At 40.8% G+C, this 19,640-nt stretch overlaps 2 protein-coding genes across 4 annotated transcripts in view; both read right to left on the bottom strand.

Annotated features, from left to right (window-relative positions):
- Positions 1-4,178: 4,178 nt before the first annotated feature.
- LOC113120212 (telomerase reverse transcriptase-like) lies at positions 4,179-10,681 on the bottom strand. The gene is made up of 7 exons (XM_026290146.1): positions 10,390-10,681; positions 8,355-8,841; positions 7,704-8,291; positions 6,302-6,488; positions 5,931-6,084; positions 5,637-5,804; positions 4,179-4,241 (listed from the first exon to the last, which is right to left on the bottom strand). The coding sequence occupies exons 1-7, from the start codon at positions 10,618-10,620 to the stop codon at positions 4,179-4,181; spliced, it is 1,878 nt and encodes a 625-aa protein (XP_026145931.1). The 5' UTR covers positions 10,621-10,681.
- Positions 10,682-13,438: 2,757 nt separating this feature from the next.
- LOC113119792 (A-kinase anchor protein 9) overlaps positions 13,439-19,640 on the bottom strand; it is a 44,509-nt gene continuing 38,307 nt past the window's right edge. For all 3 annotated transcript variants that reach the window (XM_026289444.1, XM_026289446.1, XM_026289443.1), the window contains 9 exons: positions 19,337-19,492; positions 18,673-18,986; positions 17,973-18,084; positions 17,700-17,882; positions 15,947-16,144; positions 14,945-15,177; positions 14,681-14,878; positions 13,986-14,116; positions 13,439-13,804 (listed from right to left, as the gene is read on the bottom strand). In XM_026289444.1, coding sequence (XP_026145229.1) covers positions 13,764-13,804; positions 13,986-14,116; positions 14,681-14,878; positions 14,945-15,177; positions 15,947-16,144; positions 17,700-17,882; positions 17,973-18,084; positions 18,673-18,986; positions 19,337-19,492 — 1,566 coding nt within the window. In that variant the 3' untranslated portion in view covers positions 13,439-13,763. The remainder of the gene's footprint in view (positions 13,805-13,985; positions 14,117-14,680; positions 14,879-14,944; positions 15,178-15,946; positions 16,145-17,699; positions 17,883-17,972; positions 18,085-18,672; positions 18,987-19,336; positions 19,493-19,640) is intronic.

The raw sequence follows: 19,640 nt of genomic DNA on the forward strand, positions 1-19,640 counted from the left end.
CACACACACACACACACACACAGACGCCACACACACACACACGCACACACAAACCACACACAGACGCACACACACACACACACACAAACACACACAGGACACACACACACAGACACAAACACACACACACACACACACACACAGACGCACACACACACACACACACACTTGTTTTATTCTTCAATAGATAATTTGTATATATTAGTTTTTATATTTTGTATAGTTTATTTAAAAACACTTATGCTAACAACAATAAAACACATTGTGTCATTAAAACAGTGACATCTGCTGACGGACGCCTGACAGCTGAAGATAAAGAGGAAATCACATTTCATATATAAATATAAAGAGTTTATTTCCAAAAAACAGATAACTCTGTATATAAATTTTTTTTTTTTTTAAACATTTGTTATTTGTGTGTTATTTTTTACTTAAAATAACTCAGCTGTAGTTTATTGAGATTAACTGGAATGCAACAATGAAAAACATGAATTCTGAACACAGTTATCTGCTTTTTACAAATGAACTCGTTATATAAAATATATTAAATTTGTATGTTTGTGTGTGAAAGAATAAATGTGAAAAAATGTAAACGTTTATATATATATATTATATATATATAGATATATATAATATATATATATATATATATATATATATATATATATACACACACTGTATAGATGCACAAATACAAATATTGCATCTTGAACTGTAACAAAAATATTTACAAAATAGATTAATTAAATATGATGCACACATATAAATCCTAAAATAATATGAATAACAGTAAACACACTTCAAAACAAAAAGTAAAACAAATTACAAAAAAAAACCATACATACTGTAAATATGCATACACACAAATAACAATTAAAAAAAGTATAATATAAAAAAAATGACATGGACCTAAATGATTAAACAAAAACATTCACATGTAATGCACAGATATTTAGATATATAACACAAGTGTGTGAAGAATCTGTGTCCTCTGTAACTTAAGAACAAGTGAAACATCTCTCACCCGCTCCACGAGGATAGCATCATGCAGCGTCCCCGGCCTGCTCCTCCACAACAAACCCCTTCATGTTGAGCGGCTCGCTCATCCCGCCTGAACACACACACACACACACACACACACACACACACACACACACACACACACACACAGGCACACACAGGCGGGTCACACACTCTGCAGTGTGTCGCCTTCACTGGGTCTCACACACACACACAGACACTCTCACACACGTACTCGGTGCAGAAGTGCTTCCTCAGCCCCAGGTGAGGGTCGTTCCACACACACACACACACACACACACACACAACACACACTCACGTACTCTGGTGCAGAAGTGCTTCCTCAGGCCCGGTGAGGGTCGTTCCACACACACACACACACACACACACACACACACACACACACACACACGTACTGGTGCAGAAGTGCTCCTCAGGCCCAGGTGAGGTCGTTCCACACACACACACACAACACACACACACACACACTCACGTACTCTGTGCAGAAGTGCTTCCTCAAGCCCAGGTGAGGGTCGTTCACACACACACACACACACACACACCACACACAACACACACACACACACACACACTCACGTACTCGGGTGCAGAAGTGCTTCCTCAGGCCCATGAGGTCGTTCCACACACACACACACACACACACCACACACCACGACTCGGGTGCAGAAGTGCTTCCTCAGGCCCAGGTGAGGGTCGTCCACACACACACACACACACCACACACAACACACACACACACACACACACACACGTACTCGGTGAAAGTGCTTCCTCAGGCCCAGGTGAGGGTCGTTCCACACACACACACACACACACACCACACACACACACACACACACGTACTCTGGTGCAGAAGTGCTCCTCAGGCCCAGGTGAGGTTCGTTCCACACACACTCTCACACACACACACACACACACACACACACACTCACGTACTCGGGTGCAGAAGTGCTTCCTCAGGCCCAGTGAGGGTCGTTCCACACACCACAACACACACACACAACACACACACACACACACACACACACAACACACACACACACACTACTTGGTGCAGAAGTGCTTCCTCAGGCCCAGGTGAGGGTCGTTCCACACACACACCACACACAGACACACACACACACACACTCTCACACACACACACACACACACACACACACACACGTACTCGGGTGCAGAAGTGTTCCTCAGGCCCAGGTGAGGTCGTTCCACACACACACACAACACACACACACACACACACAACACGTACTCGTGCAGAAGTGCTCCTCAGCCCAGGTGAGGTCGTCACACACACACACACACACAACACACACACACACACCACCACACGTACTCGGGTGCAAAGTGCTTCCTCAGGCCCAGGTGAGGTCGTTCCACACACACACACACACACACACACACTCACGTACTCTGGTGCAGAAGTGCACTCACACCCAGGAGAGGGTCGTTCCAGACACACACACACACCACACACACACACACACACACACCACACACACACACACTCACGTACTCTGTGCAGAAGTGCTTCCTCAGCCCAGGTGAGGGTCGTTCCACACACACACACACACACACACGTACTCTGGGCAGAAGTGCTTCCTCAGGCCCAGGTGAGGGTCGTTCCACACACACTCACACACAACACACACACAACACACACACACACACTCACATACTCGGGTGCAGAAGTGCTTCCTCGCCCAGGTGAGGGTCGTTCCACACACACACACACACACACACAACCCACACACACACACACACAACACACACACACACGTACTCTGGTGCAGAAGTGCTTCCTCAGGCCCAGGTGAGGGTCGTTCCACACACACACACACCACAGACACACACACACACACACTCTCACACACACACACACACACACACACACACACACACACGTACTCGGGTGCAGAAGTGCTTCCTCAGGCCCAGGTGCGTTCCCACACACACACACCACACACACACACACACACACACACACACGTACGGGTGCAGAAGTGCTTCCTCAGGCCAGGTAGGGTCGTTCCACACACACACACACACACACACACACTCACGTACTCTGGTGCAGAAGTGCTTCCTCAGGCCCAGTGAGGGTCGTTCCACACACACACACACACAGAACACAACACACACAACACACACGTACTCGGTGCAGAAGTGCCCTCAGCCCAGGTGAGGGTCGTTCCACACACACACACACACACACCACACACTCACGTACTCTGTGCAGAATGGCTTCCTCAGGCCCAGGTGAGGTCGTTCCACACACTCTCACACACACACACACACACACACACACACGTACTCGGTGTCAGAAGTGCTTCCTCAGCCCAGGTGAGGGTCGTTCCACACACACCACACACAACACAACACACAACACACACACACAACACGTACTCGGTGCAGAAGTGCTTCCTCAGGCCCAGGTGAGGGTCGTTCCACACCACACACACACACACACACACACTCACGTACTCTGGTGCAGAAGTGCTTCCTCAGGCCCAGGCTGAGGGTCGTGTCCAGACACACACACACACACACACACACACACACACACACACACACACACACACACTCACGTACTCGGGTGCAGAAGTGGCTTCCTCAGGCCCAGGTGAGGGTCGTTCCACACACACACACACCACACACACACTCACGTACTCTGGTGCAGAAGTGCTTCCTCAGCCCAGGTGAGGGTCGTTCCACACACTCTCACACACACACACAACCACACACACACACGTACTCGGGTGCAGAAGTGCTTCCTCAGGCCCAGGTTGAGGGTCGTTCCACACACCACACACACACACACACCACACACACACACACACAACGTACTCGGGTGCAGAAGTGCTTCCTCAGGCCCCAAGGTGAGGGTCGTTCCACACACACACACACACACACACACACTCACGTACTTCTGGTGCAGAAGTGCTTTCCTCAGGCCCAGGTGAGGGTCGTTCCAGACACAACACACACACACACACACACACACACACCACACACACACACACACACTCACGTACTCGGGTGCAGAAGTGCTTCCTCAGGCCCAGGTGAGCGGTCGTTCCAGATGCGAGCGTAACTGACGCACGAAGAAGCTGCGCTCGAAGAACACCTGCAGCACTTCACCCAACACCTCCACCAGCTTTCTGATGAGGGAGACTGTCGTACGCCCCGCTCACGTCCACCTGACACACATATATGTACATGTAATGCATAACATTTAAATATACATCATATATTCAATATTTAAATGATTAGTAACATTCCTTTAAATAAAACAGGTTTCAAATGAGTTATTATTGCGCAGCATCCTTACTTTCCTCACACAGTACATATGGGTTTGCACACATTAAATATAGAATTACTGTTATGTTTTTAGTTTTTAGGCAGGTCCCTTGTCATTAAAAACTTGCGTCAAAAAATCCTAAATTAATTTCTTCAACTTACATCATCATAATATTTATTACATTTAATCATTTAGCAGACGCTTTTATCCAAAGCGACTTAACAAATGAGAACGAAACAGAACACAAGTGCCATGACGAGTCTCATTTAATCTAATACAGAACACATAGACAGAGTTGTTTTTTTTCTTCTTCAAGAATATGATAAACAAAAGAAAAGGGAAGTAGAGCTTGGGTGTCATCAGCGTAGCAGTGATAAGAAAAGCCATGCTTCCTAATGATGTCATGTAGATGGAGAAGAGAAGTGGTCCATGTACGGAGCCTTGAGGAACCCCAGTAGCAAGGTGTTGTGACTTAGAAACATCACCCCTCCAAGAGCAGAGCAGTCTCAGTTGAGTGGACACTTCTGAAGCCAGATTGGTTGCTGTCCAGGAGGTTGTTCTGTACAAGGAACATAGAAAGCTGGTTGACACAGCTCACTCAAGTGTCTCTGCAATGAATGTAGTCTGTAGTTTTCAAGAAGCGCTGGATTTAGAGATGGTTTCTTGAGCAGTGGGCTTCCCCGAGCCTGCTTGAATGCTGAGAGAGATGTTCCAGAGTGAAGAGAGGAGTTGATAATGTGAGTAAGTGAAGGTATGACTGAAGAAGAGATCACTTGAAGGAGGTGAGTGGGGATCGGATCAAGTGGACAAGTAGTAGGATGATTGGACAGGAGAAGTTTGGAGACGTCCATCTCTGAGAGTGGAGAGAAGGAGGAGAAAGAGTGTGCGTCGGTCATTGTGAAGTTGTGAGAAAAAGTGTTCATGAGTCGTTGTGTTATCCTCAGTCTGCGGTGTGGAGAAATGGTCACTGATGGATCTTGTCTTATTTGTGAAGAAATCTGCAAAGTCGTCCGCTGTAGAGTCGGTTTACCATGTAAATGAAACAAAGTTTCCTAGCAACGACGATCGCACAGTAGTCTTAATGAGAAAACCAGGCAAAAATACTTACAAACTGTTGTACTTACCTGTTGCTCGTATGTTTCCTGATTTAGTTATTTATTACTAATGATGTTTTTGTATAAGTTATGTATTACAACATCCTAAAATAAATCTATACTATATTTTATTCGCAGAAATACTTTAACATTATTTATATAGTACATAAAACATGTCTGTAAATGCACATCAGACGCACCTTGACGAAATACAGCGGTCTCCGGCGAGCTCTTCTGCTGCGGACCGAACTCCTTGAGGACTCGGTGAATGCCCTGCCAGCCCCAGACGGTGGAGCCATGGGCCCCGGGGCCTCTCGCACACACACACTCAACACGTTCTGCAGGAGCCGCACGCCGCTCTGGAAGACCTGCACACACAAACACACACACACAGAGAGAGACACACACACACACACACACTCTCAGTGTGCTCCTGCTTCAGTTGTGTGTGATCCGCTCGTCTGGTGTGTGTGTATAGAGGCGGTCACACACACCTGCAGTGAGTCTCGGGGTCCTGTGAGGCGAGTGATGGGTCTCATGCTGTTCACCTTTGGGATGAACCGGATTCGGGACGTCACTGAGCTCTTGGGGAACTTTAGGGCCTGAGACGGAGACAGCGCCCTCCACTGGCCCTTAGACAGATGAGCTCTGCCAATAAACCAGTTCACAATTACAGACGCTTCTTTATTCATATCAAAACTAACAGAAGATATAATAAGAAACAAGCAAGCTTTGACTGTCTGATCAAAAAACTGTAACATTTGTGAAATATTATTCCAGTGTAAATCAGCTGTTTTCTGACTGAAAACCGTAAAACTGTTCAAATGTAGTGGTGTTGAGGTTCTGGACAGGTGTTGTTCTGCACCTGAAGGCCATTTCCTGTAGTTTGCTCCACACTTCCCCTCTGTAGAAGCGCAGCGTGTGTTTCTGTCCCATGCTCTCGGTGACGTAGAACAGCGCTTTGACCAAACCCATGACGTAAACGCTCAACATCCAGCCCAGAAACTGACCGTAGATCCACTCTCTGTAGCGGTGCTCACTCGCACACTGACCTGCAGCACCAGCGGCGAGGACGACTAGTTAACAACACAACTAGTCCTGACCGAGCCACAGCTACATCCATTCACTCTCACTGATACACTACTACAGCTTTTATTACATATCTGATTTGTCTTTTTATATGTTTTATTTTATTGTGAAGTTAAGTAACTTTGTTGTGTTTTTGTTATTTTGTTATTTATCTTTTTTAAAATATTTAATTAATTTTTTATTCAGTTTTAGTTAAATTCTTCAATTATATGAACATTAGCAGAAATAGTTTTTTATTTTTTTGTTAGAAAAAATTATTTGTTTTATTTTAGTTTATTACTGTATGCTTGTATTTGAGACCATCTGATGGATATAACACCAATGCTATTTTAATATCACTGATATATTACTATAGTTTTATGAATACTTTTTTATGATTTACTTGTTTATATTTAGTGTTTATTTCCTGCATGTTTTTGTCTTTGTTATCGTTATTTTATTTTAAAAAAAATTATTAACTTTGTTATTTTAGCTCTTCAACTTAAAACAATTTTTTTTGCCTTGGCAAGTAGCCGATATAAAATAAGTTTCTTTTTTTTTCTTTTTTTACATTATTATTTAGTTAACAGTATCAATTGCATATCACATTTTTATTAATCTTTTTAATAATTCAATTTTAGGTTAAAGTTTTATTGTTTTAATGTCAGTTTTAGCTATTTTAGAATTTTAACATTAAATTTTCAAAAAATGAAAAATGCTGCCTTAGAAAATAGCTACAATATTTTATCGTTTTTTTTCTTTTTGTTATGATTTATTTTAAGTAATTTTTTTAGTTAACTATACTAACCTTGTATTTGAAACCTGACCATCTGTTGTTATTTTACTATTATAATTTTGTTAATATTTTGAATTAGAGGTTTTAATATTTTCTGCATTCATTTTAATTTTATTTCAGGATTTCGTAATTTTGTTTGCATTCGGTTTTGCCATTACTATTTAGTTATTTTTTTATTATAGCTAGATTTTTACTTTTACATTTATTTCATATTTGCAATTTTTGTACTTCAACATACACTAAATTAAAATTATAATTTTTTATGGTTTTATTTTTAATTGATGATATAAAACCTGCATTATACAAAAAAATAAAAATAATAATAATAATTTAAAAAATCTAATCTGCTTTGCTTTAAACAACCAAAGTAACGAAACAGAGAATAAAGGCGTTAAAGACACACGTTTCTTGAGCCCCAGCCAATGGCAGGCCTTGACCTTCATCTTCCACACCAGCTGAACCAATGGGAGACGCTCAAACTTCCCAAGACGAAGGAAGTTCTTCACGTTGGACAGGAAGTGGAGCTGGTTTTCCTGGGATCCCCAAAGTTCCTCGGGAACAACGTATCGCAAACAGTCCCTCACGAACAGATACACCCTGTAAGGCGACAAGTGCGACTTCAGCAGCGTCTCCATATCCTCCGTCTCTGCATTCACCGAGCACTTCCTGCGCAGGAAGAGAGTATACGGGCACTTCCTGTGCTGCCGCAAGAGCCGAGCGAACAAGGGAACCATTGCGAAGAAACGCTTGGGAAGCTTTCTAAACTTAGTCTGTCCGTCAAACATGTTGGAATCTGATTGGAGAAAAATGATCCGCACAAGATCTGCCCCCTGCAGCCGTCTAGCCCCGCCCACACCTACTTTCAGCTTCCTGTTAAGCAGGAAGCCCTTCAAGCCCCGCCCACCATAAAGCATACTCAAAACGCGGATGGAACAGCGTGACGGTCGAGGAGGACATTGATCCGCGGGTTTCCAGCTCTGCGATCCGTGATTTCAGGGTTTCGCGCAATTAAGGAACCGTCGGTTTCATCCACCGTCAGCCGTCGCTTCTTTACAATCGGACGATCTTCCCGTTTGTCGTCCTGTTTCCTCCTCTCTCGCTCTCTTTTTGGAAACAATTTTCTTATCGTCTCTTGCGACTTTCTTCCGGACGATGCAGACGGGAGTTTGTCGCGTCACACCGGACGATGTTTGAGTCGCGCCGCGGTCCAGGAAGAATCCGGACCAGGTGCGCGGCAGCAGAAGATCGTACACGGGCTCGCCGCACACCTGCAGCAAACAGGACGGCGGGACGGTGGTAAACACTGCGCAATCCTGCAGCAGGTATCGCGTGACTTCCGTTCCCAGACGCTGGTTGATCCGCTTCCAGAGCTCGCTGGTACTGATGGAGGCGGCCGTCTGCGAAACATCGCCGTGGAAACGGAAGGGGTCGGAACAGGCCGTCACGTCGTTGCACTGATAGCCGAATCCCAGCACGTTCCTCAGCTTCTTCCGCTTGATGTGGTTTAGTGTGAACGCCAAAACCTCCGGCAGCGTGCTGAGCTGAAATCAGACATTAAATTAATTCTTACGTCCATTTTTATGTTTAACTATTTAAAATATTTTTACTCAATTAGACCAAAACTAACATAGAGCATTGTATAGAAATGTGTTTCTGCCACAGAATAAAAAACTAATAAAAATTAGTCGCGATTAATCACATCCAAAATAAACGTTTTTGTTTGCATAAATTATGTGTTCTGTGTATATTTATTATGTGTATATAAATACACACACATACAGTATATCTTTTGAAAGCAATTACATGTCTATGGGCTATCTATATTTATATAATTTATATTATAAATATATTTAATATATAACAATGACATTTTTCTGAAATGTATACAAGCATTTGTGTGTAGTTATGTACATACGTAAATAATGCAAACAAAAACTTTTATTTTGGATGTGATTAATCGCGATTAATTGTTTGACAGCATTAATAAAAATAAATTCTAAAGCAATCGCACCTTTTTATCTCACAACTTGGAAATTGTAAAATAAATAAAAAGATATAAACAGAGAATTATGGCTTCATTTTCCTCTGGCAATTCTGACTTTTTTCTAGTACGAATTTTAGGTTTTTATCACAATTCTGACTTTTTTCTAAAAAATGTAGATTTAAAATTGTGAGATAATTCTGAAGCTGCCATGGAATAAAAAAGGTCATTGTGACTTTTTAACTCACAATTTTTTTTCTTGCAATTCCTCTCATAAAAAAGTGTATATCTTGTCATTCTGCATTTGTTTCTAAGTCTTCTGATAAACATCTCAAAATTCTGTTTAATTAGTACTCTAATTAGTAACTGCTATTTTTTTTTGTACATCGCTTTTTATATTACACACTGAAACAAATCAGCTATACAGAAAATAATGATGTTTATGCCTTAATTTTTTCATAATATATAGTCACATTTAAAAGAATTAGTAATATTCCAACAACTTGCAACAACAAATATGAGGACCTTGAGATTTGGTGTGTGTCTGTGTGTGTGTGTGTGTGTGTATATGTATATATATATAGTATAACTGGTTATTTTTGGAATTAGTGAGAAATAACTTTTTAGTTTTGTTTTAACAACCATAAAATAATGTTAATGTTAATTATGTGAACCAAAAATTGTAAGGGACATCAATTGGAAAAGTGCAAGAAATGTATGATCAGATGAATGAACATTTCCTGATGTGTATTTGACCAATTTTACATAATTTCCTAGAAAAATATAACACAATACATGTACAGTAATACCATGTTAATCCAGGGTACGTAACAGAATACCATGGTGCCATATGCAAAATGCAAAAAACATAATATTAAATTAAGTCCACGTCAAATAGCATAGTTGTTTTTGGCAGGTCTGTATGTTTTATGATTCTTTGTATGAAACACGCAGTAATGTCGAGTAGTCAGTTATGGACGTAGATGTATAACTTATTTGTAAACAATGACAAAGCGATTTCGGTCCGGAGAATTGCTACAGAATGATGTAACGTTATTATATATGATTGATGTAAAAATAACTGAAGTCAAACAGGTGTGTGAGGTACCTGTGCGGGGACGCGCAGTTGCTGCGGTGGCGTGCGCGCGCATATGAGCAGTCCTCCAGCGAGTTTTTGAAATCGCGCGCCGTCGTTTTCATCAAGAAGAACCGGTTTCCGTCCGTCAGAGAACACGAGCCCGTCTGCGAACTCCTCCAGAGTCTGAACACGCGGATATAACGACCGCAGGATCGCGAAGACATGTTTAAATCCGCCCTCGGTCGCGTCGCGTCGAGACATGCCTCACTGTGTGTGTTTGCGTTTCCCGCTTCCGCGCGCTGCGTCTCCGCCAATCAGTCGTCCCTCAGAAGACCCGGATGAAGAGACGCGGACAGATAAAAACACTTATTAAATAATATCATCTATTTTAATATTTATAAGAATAATTTACCATTTTAATTTACAATCTTAATCTTGTCAATATTAATCAAAAATGTAATTCATACAGTGAAGATTATGCAGTGTTGTATTTTTATATTTTTACAACATTTCTGTATTTCTAACATCTCTTAGATAAACCTACGTGAAGAACTTTATTTTATTCATTTTTATCAGATACAATATTTTTTCCTAATTAATATGGACTGTTGAGCTACATTCAATAAACTTTAGAAACGTATACTTACATTAGACTTTGCCATATTTAAAATTATTGTGAAATAAAATTAATAAAATGCTGATTTAATCGTATTATTCTGAGAAGGTTAAACTCTCCAGTTTTCTTGTCATGATTTAAATGTTACAAAAATGTTTCTTAAACGTTCTAAATTGTATTTTAACCAAATGTGATGTTTGTAACAAATTTGTGTTACAGATATAATTTTTCCCGATACAATGCATTTCAAAAAGTCAAAACCACCTGCCTGTTTTATGTTTGCACAAATATTTTCTATTTTTTCCCAAAACCTGTAATGCACGAATAGTTTTAACATTAAAATCATGTTATGCAGAAATGGCAGACTGATGTTTTATTCAGTGGTTTTGTCACTGAATGGATTTTAAAGGTTGTGCTTTTTTGTAGGCTGATGAAGAAAAGCTTTTGAGTTGCTTTAGTTTTTAATGTGGTTACATAACTTCATTGTGCACGATATGTAATTTAATGTAATGTTGTCTTTAGGTTCACAACCATTACACAAAACACACGTTTTAGAGTTAAGCACGTCATACTCACAATTTTTTTTATATATATGCACATTAGTTGTAAATTTTAGGTTTGTTCGGAGGACTATATTTGTCTGAGATGCAACTATTTGAAAATCTGGAATCTGGAGCAAAAAAATCTAAATATTGATAAAATCATCTTTAAAGTTGTTCAGATGAAGTTCTGAGCAATGCATATTACTAATCAAACATTAAGTTTTTATATATTTACAGAAGGAGATTTACAAAAGGTGAAATTCAGTAAACACCTTTATAGTCATTTATCACAAATGAGGACAACAGAAGCAATCAATTGTTATTTTTATTAAAATAACTACAAACGGATCCAGAACTAAAAGCTAAAACTTCAAAATACTACCTAGACATTTTCAAAATAAAGAAATTAGATAAAATGACAAATGCATTCAACAAAATTCCAAAACATAACATTTATATGAAAAACAAAAATAAAGCTAAAAACAATTAATATGAAGTATAATGATGTTTATAGTGTTTCTAACATAACAATAAACCAAACAAAATAAAAAAACAACTACACGTGCATGTACAATCACACACACACACACACAATTATAAATATATATATTTTATTATTTCATTTCCATTTAGTTTGTTGAAGTATTAAAATAACTCAAATGGAATAAAAGTAAAACTTAAAGACAACCTGGGAGGGACCTATACACACATAATAAATTCAGAAATAATTTAACTAAAATTCAAATAAATAACAAAACAAATAATACAAATCAGACCCCAGTAGTTTATCAGTAATCCTAAAAATAACATGCATGCTAAAAACAACACCATAGTAAGAAAAGGTGATAAAAACTGAAACAGATGTGAAACTAGTAGAAGGAGAGAAGAGAAATAAAAGCTATACTCCTCTTTGCCAGTGTATATATGAAGTATATCCCGGCTTCATCTGCTTCTCTGTGCATCATTAATACAGCGATTACAGAGTTTTCATCTTTTAATATTACGGTTTTAAATCTAAAGGTATTTTTAAGTGTCGCACCGTTTAATGATTGAAATATCACCACCGGTGATTAACATGGGTTGCACATGCACCGAACAAGCATTTTGTTCAGATATGGCAAGGCTTTTACCGCGTTTTCTTTCTTCACTCTTTGCATGGATCTTAAAGAATTAGCAAATGCAGTCTGGGGTACTACAGAATAAACAAAAATGCATAATTAATAATAAAAATAAAATTAATTATGAATAATATTTATAATAATGAATAATACTTTGGTCACGTTGACGTCGACTGGATAAGTAGATGTTCCCGAGTTACGAAACGGAGAATGATTTTAATTTTTGCCCATTATTTTGATGTTGTTAGTTGTATTCCTTCATTTTATTGTCATTGTGTATCTTTGTTTATTTGCTCGTACCCCGGCTGTGTTTACTCTGTAAACAAACGAAAAAAGCACATTGAGTTTGAGAACAGATTAAATAGAGTTCAGAGGCCAGGAGTTATTGAAACTCATTACAAATTTAATATATGTATCAACATACATACATGACATATCAATAATAATAATAATATTAAAAATTATCTTTAAAATGTAACTTTTAAATACATATTTAGCTCATAAAACAAGTGAAAAAAATCAGTGATTATTGATATAACAATAAATGTTTTGTTCTCCTGATGCAATAAAATACAGGTTTATTTTTAAATAATGACATTTTTGAATAATTAACCTAATAAATTAAGTGATTTCTATTGACAAGTTGACAGAGTATATATGGTTTACAGAATAAAGTGTTAAAAAGACCATTTTTAGTCCATGGTCATGCATAAATTATTATAACATACAGTAACATACTCAAAAAAAAAAAAAAAAAAAAAAAAATTACCAGGATACAGAAAAAGAGAAGAGAGTCCAAGGCCTTTTTCAAATATTATATTAATTTTTATTTCAGACAAAATACCCATAAAATCCAAAGCTCCTTCCTTTACAAAAATAGAGCGAGAGAATAAAACACCTGATGACAGCGAGACGAGCCCGAAGCCTTGACGAGACGCTTCATTAGTGTTTCTGACCAGTCAATTAATATTACACACATACACAGGGAACACGATCGCTGTCCTTGAGCAACAGATGAAGGAGAACCACACACACACACACACACACGCGCGCGCGCCTGGGTTTGGTCCACAGAGCAGTGCAGGTTTATAAGAGAAGGCAAGCGAGTATCAGTGTGAATCAAGAGCTTCATCGTCTGACTCCAAACGTCTGAGCGTACGAAGAGGAACCTGCGGAAACAAACACTTTAATCAGATTAAAACATCCTTTCTTTATTAATGAAACCAAGGCTAGTGCTTCCTGTGATACAGAGTCAGTGGAGAGCGTCCCGGTGTGGGGGCGTGGCCTAAGTGCGCTCTGTCTCTTTAAGAGCTGCAGGATTTAAAGGGACAGGCACGCTGCAGCGGTTACCTGTGGTCACACTCCCCAGACGTCTGTGCAGAGCCTCCAGACGAGAGATGTAGTCGGTCAGAGCGCGGTCAGGGTCGTAGTTCTGCAGGTGTGAACACGCCAAACCTCCGTCACCGGCCACCGAGTGAAGCCTGCAGACACAGACATCAGAAACATGACGCTGAGTGAGCGACTCGTTCATAGAGAATCACACAGCCGTCTGAACGAATCCAGTCAATCATTCTGTGACTCATTCAGAAAGACAATTACTAGATTCGTTTCTGAATTAATTACACATCAGTCAGTGATTCATTCATAAAGACGGTCACTTGATTTGTTTCTAAATAAATCAACCGTCTGAATGAATCAAGTAAATGATTCAGTGATTCATTCATAATGACAATTACTTTATTTGTTTCTGAATGAATTAGCCAATTGAACAAAATGAGCGAGTCAATGATTCAATGACTCACTTAAAAAGACAGTCACTTGATTTGTTTCTAAGTGAATCAGATGTCTGAACGAATCAGCAGAATGAATGATTCAATGACTCGCTCATTACAACAGTGACTTCAGTTCATATTGAGAGAATCATTTGATCTTTATTCATTCCATATTTCAATATGAATAATAAACCTGTCCGTGTCTGCTCATGAGTGGTGTTTGTGACTGCTTTGTGGTGTGGTGTTCGTGTGAGGAGTGGTGATGGTCTGCACCTGTGCTGGATCGAGTCTCGTCCTGTGCGTCCTCGGCTGGACGCTCGTCTCTCTCTGAACACCTCCAGAGCGCCGGGCTGAAGATACGACGAGTCGCTCCTCACATCAGTGATCTGAGCGAGACCGTTTCTGCTGGTGATCTGAGACGCCACACTTCCTCCAGCGGCTCTCTGCCAGCGCTTCACCAGAAACCTCATCCTGCAGGAGACAGTGTCAGTGTCCACTACACTGTGTGTGTGTGTGTGTGTGTGTGTGTGTGTGTACCTGGAGAGGGCGATGCAGACGCGCACAGCTGATCTGAAGCGAGTGAAGCCCCTGCTCTGACGGCTCTCAGACTCCAGACCGGTGTGTGAAGGGAAGCCGCCCATGCGAGCGATCAGAGACAGCGTGGCCTGCTCACACTCCTGGAATCCTCCCAGCAGCAGCAGGAGATACTTCTTCTGATAGATCAGGGCCTTCCGGAAGCCCTCGGAGCGCAGGTACCTCCCATACATCCTCTAATCAGACAGACGAGGTCAAGAACAAGATCTGAACGTTCTGGACTCTGTTTAATGGTCAAACTGAGTTTTAGGGTCTAATGTGTGACCCTGCAGCACAAAACCAGTCAAGATTAAGATCATGCATCATCTGAAGCTGAATAAATCATCTCTCCAGTGATGTGTGGTTTGTTCGGAGGACAATATTTGTAAATCTGGAATCTGAGGGAGCAAAAAAATCTAAATATTGAGAAATCATCTTTAAAGTTGTTCAGATGAAGTTCTTAGCAATGAATATTACTAATCAAAAATTAAGTTATGATATATTTATAGTATGACATTTACTAAATATCTTCATGGAATATGATCTTTACTTAATATCATAATGATTTTTAGCATAAAAGAAAAAATTATCATTTTGACCCAAACAATGTATTGTTCATTATATTGTATTATATTATGTAATATTATATTTAGTACTGTCAAACGATTAATCTCATTCAAAATAAAGGTTTTTGTTTACATAGTATATATATATGTGTGCTGTGTATATTTATTATGTATATATAAGTATACATAATACTATATATATTATATTTGATGTGGACACTGATGTATCTAATTTATGGATATTTTAAGTTACCAGAGATTTTCTTTCTTCCATCACACTCTAAAGTTGCGCTCTTGTGTGTGTGTGTGTGTGTGTGTGTGTTGTACGGCTCTGGAGTAAACCATGCTTCTGCTCAGGTGGCTAACAGAGGAAGTGTGATGGTTGGATGCTAGCGCTCACCCTGAGGGCCGTGGTGTCCGGATCGGCTCCGGTCAGATCCCGCAGTGTTTCGGAGCGATTCTCTGCTCTCAGACGGCTCAGCTCGGACTCGGCCTGACGGAGACACTTCTCCAAACGATTCTTCTCCTGAGTCCACGAGTCTCGCTCGCTGGAGAACACCAGCAGCTCCTGACGCTCAGCACCAGCACCCGTCCAGCTCTGTTCAACAACAACATCATCATCATCATCATCTGTACAGCTAACACCACTCCTACAGAACCACAGAGAACAACACAGCTACACAAAGATAACAGATAGACAGAAATAGTCAGGTGATAGCGGTGGTTCAGTTAATTGATTCACCGATTGATTCTTTGATTATTTCATTCACATTGTGGTGGATTTCTTTTGTCTGTAAATGATTCACCAATTGATTGTTTGATTCTTTAATTTGTTCACTCACACTCTCAAGCGCTGGTTTTATTCTGTCTGTAACTGATTCACTGATTCATTCATTAACTGACTGATTCATTTGTTCACTCACGCTGTCAGCAGTGGTTTGGTTCTGTAACTGACTCACTGATTCATTGGTTCACTCACACTCTAGGAGGAGGTGAAGTAACTCACTGATTCATTGATTCACTGGTTCATGCATGCTCTTGTCTGTGGTTTTCTTTGTCTGTAACTGACTCACTGATTCATACATCAATTCACTCACGCTCTTGACGGTGTTTTCGTCCATCTGTAATTGATTCACTGATTGATTCACTGGTTCACTCATGCTCTAGACTGTGGTTTTCTTTGTCTGTAATTGATTCACTGACTGATTCATTGATTCACTTGCTCTCTGCGGTGGTTTTCTTCGCTTTGTAACTGACTCACTGATTCATTCATTGATTCACTCACGCTCTCGACGTCGGTTTTCTTCGCTCTGTAATTGATTCACTGATTCATTGATTCACTCACGCTCTCGGCGGTGGTTTACTTCGCTCTGTAATTGATTCACTGATTCATTGATTCACTCACGCTCTCGGCGGTGGTTTTCTTCGCTCTGTAACTGACTCACTGATTCATTCATCAATTCACTCACGCTCTCTGCGGGGGTTTTCTTCGCTCTGTAACTGATTCACTGATTCATTGATTCACTCATGCTCTCGACGGTGGTTTTCTTCGCTCTGTAACTGATTCACTGATTCACTCACGCTCTCGACTGTGGTTTTCTTCGCTCTGTAACTGATTCACTCACGCTCTCGACGGTGGTTTTCTTCGCTCTGTAACTGACTCACTGATTCACTCACGCTCTCGGCGGTGGTTTTCTTCGCTCTGTAATTGATTCACTGATTCATTGATTCACTCACGCTCTCGACGGTGGTTTTCTTCGCTCTGTAACTGATTCACTGATTCACTCACGCTCTCGACGGTGGTTTTCTTCGCTCTGTAACTGACTCACTGATTCACTCACGCTCTCGACGGTGGTTTTCTTCGCTCTATAACTGATTCACTGATTCACTCAAACTCTCGGCGGTGGTTTTCTTCGCTCTGTAATTGATTCACTGATTCACTCACGCTCTCGGCGGTGGTTTTCTTCGCTCTGTAACTGATTCACTCACGCTCTCGGCGGTGGTTTACTTCGCTCTGTAATTGATTCACTGATTCATTGATTCACTCACGCTCTCGACGGTGGTTTTCTTCGCTCTGTAACTGACTCACTGATTCACTCACGCTCTTGACGGTGGTTTTCTTCGCTCTGTAACTGATTCACTGATTCACTCACGCTCTCGGCGGTGGTTTTCTTCGCTCTGTATCTGCGCAGCTCCTCCTCCAGCTTCAGTAACTGGTTTCGCAGGTCGTTCTTCTCCTCCGTCAGTCTGCTGACGAATCCTGTGAGCTCTGCGTTCTGTCTGAGTAATCGCTCGTTCAGCAGACTGGACGATCCTCCGGCCAGCTGAGCGGCGCTCTACACACACACACACACAATTATATAATCAAAGGTCCATTATATGAAGAAGCCACACTGTGTTACATTCCTGTCAATGTGCTCACTCACCTCCGGGAGAGCAGAGGGGGCTGATGGGATACGCTGTAACAGTGACATCACTTCCTGTACATTACCGTGCAGCCATGCTAGACTGTCCCGGTCCGGCGCTCCCCCAGATAACCTGCAAACACACACACACAGGTCATGGGTTGCAACAAAAATGTAAAAAATAATAATTTTCACTAAATTAACCCCTGTGGCTCTGGATGATATATCGAGGTCTTATGAAGCGAAACCATCAGTCTGCAAGAGACTTCTTCACAGCATTATAATCTGTAATCCAGGTCTGGAGTGATGTCTGGTTTATGAACCAATCATCCGAATCAGTTTGTGTCTCCAGCTATTTAAAAAGTAACTCAAAAGTAACGGAACACAGTACTTTCCATAAGAAGTAACTAAGTAGCATAATTAGTTACTGTTTAAGGAGTAACACAACATTGTAATGCAGTACTTTTAAAGTTTAAAGTAAGTTTACCAAAGGGTTTATTTTTCTTTTATTATTTATGTAAAAAGACAAGCTGATGAAGTCTAGTTTATTCACTTTATATGCTTTAGTCATCAAAAAAATCCTTGTTTCACATCATTACTGGGAGCTTTCATATATGTGTCGTAATTGCGTGGTTATGTAAACAAACTGTCTGAAAGAACCAGGTTTGTGTTGCCTGATAAAATGAATAATATTAATATTATTATAACAGTGTTGTCGCACCTGTCTGGGCTTTCTCTAGTCAGGCTGTGGATCTTCTCGGCGATGAGCTGCAGTCTGCTGAGGATGCTGGGGTCTGACCTCTGACCCTCACACAGAGACTCTCCCGACTGCAACACCCAGTCCCGGGTTCGATCCTCTGATCTGTGACTCTCCTGGAGTCTGTGTCTCTCTCTCTCCAGCTCTGTCTGCAGCTCTCTCGCCCGTCTCTCCAGGACGTCACATGTCGCCCGCAGTGCATTCTGGTCCTGGATGAGGGTGGACTGTCGTTTGCACTGCAGCGCCTCCAGCTTGTGTCTCTCCAGCTCCTCCATCATCTGCACACACACATTCATACTTTTGTGATGATATTCTATTTTGATAGATAAGTGATAGATATGTTATTTCGTTGTACATGCAACATTGAGAAAGAAATTTAAGACATTTGTGACAGAGAAATAGATCAAAACATGTTGTAATGAGTTTGGATGGCCCCCGGTGGCTGTTTGTGGTATAACACCATAAAAAACATCTCACAGGAACCTCGATTTTTTTTTTTGATATCAACTTCAAATTTGGAACATAACTTGTTTAGACATAAGACTTTAATTTGATAGCATTTTTATAGTAAAACCTGCTAAAATAAGCATTTGAACTTGAATAAGTTGTGTGTGTTGTGGAGGTGAACCTGTGACTCGTGAGGGTTTGAGGTGGAGCTCGTCTGTGTGTTCATCTCCTTCTGTTCCTCCAGAGCACCTCTGAGCTCCTGCTCTCGGAGTCGAGCTGAAACCTGTCTCTCTTTCTCCAGAGCCCTCGACAGCTCCTCCACAGACAGCTTCAGATCCTGCAGAGACGCACTTTCACATGTGACTCATGACCAGTTTCATAATCAGTAAATTGTAAAAGAATAACTTTTTATATTAAAAACAAACAAGCAAGCCATGCCCAGTGTTAAATAGTAACTCAAAAGTAACGTAATGCATTACTTTCTA

The sequence above is a fragment of the Carassius auratus genome, chromosome 19 (assembly GCF_003368295.1).
Source record: "Carassius auratus strain Wakin chromosome 19, ASM336829v1, whole genome shotgun sequence".
NCBI classification, from domain to species: Eukaryota; Metazoa; Chordata; class Actinopteri; order Cypriniformes; family Cyprinidae; genus Carassius; species Carassius auratus.

What these genes read in the sequence shown, in the direction of transcription:
- LOC113120212 (XM_026290146.1), bottom strand. Translation starts at nt 10,620, where the DNA reads ATGTCTCGACGCGACGCGACCGAGGGCGGATTTAAACATGTCTTCGCG. An exon ending in TTGGCTGGGGCTCAAGAAAC is followed by an intron (nt 6,489 to 7,703) that starts GTGTGTCTTTAA and finishes CTGGTGCTGCAG; the next exon opens with GTCAGTGTGCGAGTGAGCAC. An exon ending in CTACAGGAAATGGCCTTCAG is followed by an intron (nt 6,085 to 6,301) that starts GTGCAGAACAAC and finishes GTTTATTGGCAG; the next exon opens with AGCTCATCTGTCTAAGGGCC.